We start from the raw sequence: 7,212 nt of genomic DNA on the forward strand, positions 1-7,212 counted from the left end.
CTTGCGTCTTTGCTGCCACATGGATCTCCATCCCCTACCTCCACTGAGACAGCAGACCGAAGGACCTCACTAGCATACCATCCCTCAAACATTGGCGTGCTGCCCCCAGGCTTATCTCTAGTGAGCCTGGTTTTATCCCTTTCCCTCTTCAAATCTAGTTTAAAGCTCTTTCAGTGAGCCTTGCTAACTCCTGTGCAAAGATCCTTTTCCCCCTTTGAGACAGGTGTACCCCATCTGTTGCCAGCAGGCCTGGTGGTGTGTAAACTGACCCATGATCAAAAAAACCAAAATTCTGCCGGTGACACCAGCCTTGGAGCCAGGTATTGATCTGCTGGCTCTTCCTATTTCTTCCCTCATCATTCCCTGCAACTGGAAGGAGAGAGGAGAATTCAGTGGTGCCCAGTGACAGGACCAGAGGCAATGGGCACAAACTGAAAAACAGGAGGTTACACTTGAACATCAGGAAACAGTTTTTTACTGTGAGGGTGACCAAGCACTGCAACAAGTTTCCCAGGAAGGTTGTGGAGTTTCCCTCCTGGGAGACATTTAAAAGCTGTCTGGACATGGTCCTGGGCAGCCTGCTCTAGGTGGCCCTGCTTGAGCAGAGGGGTTGGACCAGATGACCTCCAGAAGTCCCTTCCAACCTCAACCATTCTGTGATTCTGTGAACTTAACACTAGACAGACATGGTCTCGCTAGCCCTCATACTATAAAATTACAGCTAGCTTTCCAAACAGTTCTTCCATACCAATATTAAAAAGCTCCACCAAGCACTGCTGAAGTTGTAAAGGAAGCAGCAGGCCACAAGAATGAGGTCAACACTGCAAACATTAGTAAGAAGCCAGTTCCTGAGGGTTCATAACTTTATGGCAAAAGGATAATATGATCTCTACCCTGCAAAAGCGCAGGCTTGGCTGAAACTTCTGTGTATGTCTTGATTCCCTTGGTAGGGCTGCAAAACCCAGAGGAACTGGAGAGAAAGCTATCAGCCATAGTACCTATGCATACTCTAATAGTCACTGAGGACGTACCTCTTAAGGGCAAGAGTGTCAGCCTGTAGTTCATGTAGGGTGCCAGGATTCTGGAACATTCAGGTGTCATATGCTTGGGTAGTATTCAAGGGTGCTCTTTTTAGCCTCCATCAAACCACTGGTTAAGGAGGGACAGAATGGATTGGGCCAAAGTCTGGGCCCACACTGTTATATCAGGAGACAGAAAGAGCATGCCAGGTGAAGCAGCCTCATCAGCCCTCATTCACTACAGTAAAGGAAAGAGCTATGATCCCATCTTCTACCACTACTGTATTGGTTTGACCCATTTTGTAAAGTGTGGATAGATCCAAGGGAATCCTCTATGACCAGCTTTCTATCCAGGTCTCTACCCGTGGAACATCACAGGCCTCAACTCAGATCAAATGACTAAGGGAGGATGTAGTTCTCCATGTCTCAAGATGCTGGGAGCATCTGGTGCCTCTCACTCTTGCTGTGGCTGGGGCAGGGGGACATGGTCTCCTTGCCAGCAGGAGGTATGCACTTGTGGAGGATCTGTGCTGCCAAAAGAGCTGCAGGAGGAGGTCAGCAAGTTGCAGCATCAGAGAGAACAAGAAAGAGACTGACTGGATCTTCTGAGACCCTGTAGCTTCAAGAGCCCACATCCCCAGCTGTACTGAGTCTGAGCTTATCTGGTTGGGAAATGGAGACTCCCATGATGACAAGGCAGGAATCCTGTGTCTTCCAGCAGCAGGAGGCAGGTGCTTGCTCCACCTGCAGTTCTGCAATTACAGAACAGGTTGAGTGCTCTGGAAGCAGACAAGGGTTTGGGAACTCTCTCCCATGAGGCATCTGAGCTGGCTGAGCCTGAGCTGCACAGCAGCAGCAGGAAGCACCAAGTGATTGTTGTGGGAAGAGGCTCCCTTCTGCAGGGGACGGAGGCCCTCATCTGCCTACCTGACCTGCTGTCTAGGGAGGTTTGCTGCTCTTTGGAAGCTCAGTTCCAGGATATTGTGGAGAGGCTGCCAAATCTTGTCTATCTCCCAGACTATTATGCCCTGCTGCTTTTCCATGTGGGCAACAATGATATTGTCAGGGGAGACCTGGAGCCTATCAAGCAAGACTACATGGCTCTAGGGGCAAGGGGCAAGAGGATGGGGGGGGCAGGTGGTTTTCTCCTCTATCTTGTTGGTGAGGGGGAAGGGCTTGAGTAGAAGTGGACTTATCCTGTGGGTCAACATCTGGTTGCGCAGCTAGTGTCAAGAATAGAGGAATGTTTTTTATGACCATAGGATCCTCTTTGAAGATCAAGAACTGATAGGAAGAGACAGGATATACAACACAAAGCGGGCAAAAGCATCTTTGCCAACAGACTGGTGGCAACCTGTTCTCCTCTGCTGAGGAGAACTTTAAACAAGGAACAAAGCAGGAAAGATGATGAACAACAATCAAATGAGGAAGTGGTGGACTAAGTCTGCAAGCAAAAGGTGCAGGGCGAAGTGGACAGGAGAGACCTTTAGTCAACAATTCAGTGCTGAAGGGGGACCACCTCAATCACATGGACATAAATAAGGGAGTACTTATAGGACAGCACGATGAAGGAAGCTCTCTCACCTTTTCTAGGAAATCAGCACAGCTGGGTAGCTCTCTGAAGTGCCTGTACATTACCGCACAGAGCATGGGGAACAAATGAGAAATTAAAGAGCATGTGTGCATCTGCAGATGTAAATCTCATTGAGATTTGGTGAGAGAGACATGGTGGGTTAGCTTACAAGATCAGAGTGCTGCTATGGATGGATACAGGCTCCAGGAGGGGGAAATGCCCTTTATGTGAGAGAGCAGCAGGAATGCATGGAGCTCTGCCCTCGGACAGATGATGAGTCAGTTGAGAGTTTATGGGTTAGGATTAGAGGGCAGACCAATGTGGGTAATTTTGTGTTGGGTGTCTGGCACAGACTGCCTCATTAGGAGGAAGTAGAGAGGTTTCTGGGATGCACTGATGATAAATTCCTGGCACAGGTGATCAAGGAGCTGAGAAGGAGAGGCACTCTCCTGGACCTGATACTTACAAACAAGGAAGTACTGGTTTGGGATGTGAAAGCTGGGGATAGCCTTTGCTGCAGTAACCACAAGATGACGGAGTTCAGGATCCTGAGAAAAGGGAACAATGCAAACAGTAGGATCAGAATCCTGGACTTCAGAAGAGTAGAGTTTGAGCTATTCAGGGATCTGCTTGGAAGACTCCCATGGGAGATGGTCCTGGAGAGAAGAGGAGTCCAGGAGACCTGGTTGGTTTTCAAGGAGCACCTCCTCCAATCTCAAGAATGGTTCACGCCAATAAGGAGGAAGTCAAAGAAGGGTGGCAGAAGGCCTACACCAAAGACCAAGATGCTCCTTACAAAACTCAAATGTAAAAATGAAGCATACAAGAGGTGGCAGCAGGATCATGCAGCCCAGGAGGAATACAAAGACACTGTCCAAGCGTGCAGGAACTGTGTTAAGAAAGCCAAAGCTCATCTGGAATTGAATATGGCAAGGGATGTGAATGGCAACAAGAAGGGCTTCTACAGGTATATGAGCAGCAAAAAGACTACTAGGGAAACATGGCCTCTTAGCTGAAAGGGGCAGGGGACCTAGTGACAAAGGATGCCAAAAAGGCTGAGCTACTCAGTGCATTCTTCGCATTGGTCTTTACTGGTAAGACTGACCTTCCAGAATCCCAGGTCCCTGAGGCCAGGGAGAAAGTCTGGAGCAAGGAAGACTTGCCCTCAATGGAGGAGGATCAGGTTAGGGAACATTTAAACAAAGCGGACATACACAGTTCTCCATCCTTGGAGATATTAAAAACCTGACTGGACACAGTCTTAGGCAACCTGCTCTGGTTAACCCTGCTTTGAGCAAGGGGCTGGACTAGACAATCTCCTGAGGTCCCTTCCAGGCTCAAGTATTTGGTGTTTCTGTGAATCTGTCCTATCAGTGGTGAATGAATAACACTGAGCGGGATGTATCAGACCAGAATTCTTACACACATAGTGTGAAGCGGTGTCTATTTGTACACAATGCAGACGAGCTGAAGCAGGATGTGTGCTAGAAAGGCATTTCCAGTCAAGGACAAAAGAATGTGGCATAGTGCTTCCACTGCAAACCACCCCGACTACCCCCGAGTATGGACATGATCTGCCCACCCAAAAAGTCCCTGAAACCTTGAGAGTTTAAAAATAAACCCAGGTCATTGTATTTGACCTGCTATGCAGTGCTTTTTCACATACCTACCACAGGCAATAAATACATAGTGTACTGCAGAAACACAAATAGATTATCTATGATAATATCGTGCTTTGCAATCATTTGACCAGTATAAATAGGAAATGACACAGGCAGAAAGAGAAGCCTCTCATTCGGCCTTAATTAAACTGTCTTTATTAAAGGACTGTTATCTTCTCAGCAAGAGAGAACCCAGACAGAACAACTCCTAACAGCACAGAAAACCAAGGCATCAGCTTGGATACCGATGTTCTCTGATAGAGCCGTAACATCTTTCTCATAAGAGAGTAAAACATTTTGCCTTAATTTGGCCAAAACACCAAAGCAAATTTCAAGTTACTCACCTATAACAAAACCAAAATAGAACACAGATAAAGCAGCCCAGATGAATAATCTCCAAATGAATAATCCAGTGTGATCTCAACAGATGCTGAATTGATGTTCAGCCCATAAAGTTCTGTACGTATCTCCCACCCACCATCTCTGAGGGGAGAATGCAGTCCTAGGCAACTGGGAAGATCACATCTGCATGGCACATTCAACATTCCATCAAAATCCATGGCACACATTCCATGGCCGGATCTGGGAGGATGCTTCTTTAGCCATTATCCCCTCTATGGTCATCCTTTCACTCTCTCTGTATTCATAAATAGTTATCTGTGTCATATCTCAAATGACATTAAGATGATGTCCAAGAAGATATTAGTTTTTGTTACCTCAGGCAGTGGAAGGATAAGAACGCAGTCACTCTCCAAAGCGAGTAAATACCTTGATTGATCATTGAAACCCTAGGTTAAAACTGGTTGCAACAGTTCCTTTTCTGCTCTCATTTCATAAGACAATACTGACTTAACTTTCTAAATCCAGGAAAAGGATGCATCTGTCTCTTCAAATACAAATACAGGAATCTAACTTTAATGGAGGAATGGGGCTTAATCTGTACTACTGTCCACAACATTTTCTACAGGTAGCTTCCAGTCCAGCATGATAACTTAGCAGTTATATTTTAGAATTTGCTTTATGAATTTGTAAGTTTCAGGCATGCCTCTATTAGCACTTCAGTACTTACTTGCTGCTGAAGTTTTATGGACAAGATCTACTGCCTACAGAAAGACAGTGCACAATGTACAGCTGTAATAATTTGCCAGTGGAATTTGACTTTGTACTCCAAACTACAGAAATAACACAACATTATACGACAAAAAAGACATCTTTAAAATATGTGTATTTTTAGATTAGCAGAACTACTTCTTCTCAGTTAACTAGGAATGTAAAAATGCAAATGCACATATGTGCACGTGTGCTTCAACTCAAGACATAGGCCAGACATGAAAAATTTTAGGTCAAACATTTTAGCTGCCAGAATAATCAGTTGAAAACATAAGAGGGCATGACTGGGGAAAAAAGCAACAGTCATACATGTGGCATAAATGCTCGCTTAGAATTTGTAATTTTTCATTCTGTTACAGTTTGCCAGAGTTTGACACCCCCAGTGTGGAATATGGCATCTAATACAAAGCAGATGAAACAAGACACCACGCGTGCTGGGAAAAATAAGCAAGGAGTAAGAACCAAGAATGGAGATATATCCAAAGGAATAAGTGACATGGAAATACTTGTCAAAGAGAGGAAATCGTACTTGCAGAAGGAATACAAGATTCTCACTGAACATATGAACACATACATGGGAAGAGTGGAGCATTTCCTGCAGGAAAATAAATTCCTAGAAAAGGAGGCCCAACGGAATCAGGAAGAGAGCAATGCTTACCTCTCTTACATAACAAAACACAGCCAGAAGTGCCAGAATCTGATAATAACATTAAATGACCAGAATCACACTGACCTGTCTCAAGTCTGGATGCAGAAAGAGAAGCTAATCTCACAGTATACAGAAAAAGAAGAGGAGGTAAGGAGCTCTCTGATGAATATGGAGACAAAGTACTCTCTTATGAACAAGGAGGTTGAAGACCTGCAGACTTTCAAAGATCCATCTGTTCAGCTGGAACAGATGAAAAAGATTAAAGAGCTGGAGAAGGAATTGTTGGTCACAAAGATACAGCATTCAGAGGAAATGCACAAAATCAAGAGCAGATTTCTGCAGGCCAAGGCTGACTGTGAGATGGACTTTCATCAGAAGATCCAGGTTCTCACCAAGAGAGCAGAAGCAGCAGCGATACAATCTCTAATTCAGCATATCAAACAAGTAAAAGCAGAGAATTGGCATCTGCGCCAGGAATTGCTCAGACTCATCCAATACTCAAAAATCCTTAAAGAAACCAAAGTTCAACTGAAAGAGCAGCAGCAGCAGCTTCTTCGGGAGAACCAATACACTCAGGACATGGCACACATGCGCCACTGGTTACACCAGCATGAGGCACACAATGCAAACAGCAAAACCTACAGCTCTCACAGCCTGTTCAGATGTGTCCCATTAACCTAAAAAACCCCACTTCTCCACTCCTCACTCATGCCAATATATCAGTAGACATAGCTGGACTGTCAGCTGTTGCCACTATTAGGTAACAGAGTATGCAGAAGTAAATGTTCTGTGGGTGGATGAAAAGACTGATTTACATAGCTCACACTCAGCATGCAATCCAGACAACAGATCTTAAAAGTAACCTCAGCTTTAACTTTCATGACATCTGTATTAAGACAGTTGAAACTGCAATCCCTTCATGTCCCAAAATAAACAATGACATTTTCTCTTTGAGATCAGACTTTGATGTTTCATTAATTAGTAATTTTCCATGGGCAAATTATATTCTTAGACATAGTGAGCCAATCTCTATATAACTTTTCATTGCAAACTACATCTACTGATACCATATGTCCTGGTTTCGGCAGGGATAGAGTTAATTTCCTTCCTAGTAGCTGGTACAGTGCTGTGTTTTGGATTTAGGATGAGAACAAAGTTGATAATGCACCGATGTTTTAGATGTTGCTAGGTAATGCTTAC

At 44.7% G+C, this 7,212-nt stretch overlaps 1 protein-coding gene across 1 annotated transcript; it reads left to right on the plus strand.

Moving 5' to 3' along the window:
• The first annotated feature begins 5,754 nt into the window (after nt 1–5,754).
• On the plus strand, nt 5,755–6,693 carry CCDC166 (coiled-coil domain containing 166). The gene has a single exon (XM_009274712.1). The coding sequence runs from the start codon at nt 5,755–5,757 to the stop codon at nt 6,691–6,693; it is 939 nt and encodes a 312-aa protein (XP_009272987.1).
• Nucleotides 6,694–7,212: the final 519 nt, after the last annotated feature.

Source organism: Aptenodytes forsteri, unplaced genomic scaffold (genome assembly GCF_000699145.1).
Source record: "Aptenodytes forsteri isolate BGI_AS27 unplaced genomic scaffold, ASM69914v1 Scaffold160, whole genome shotgun sequence".
NCBI classification, from domain to species: Eukaryota; Metazoa; Chordata; class Aves; order Sphenisciformes; family Spheniscidae; genus Aptenodytes; species Aptenodytes forsteri.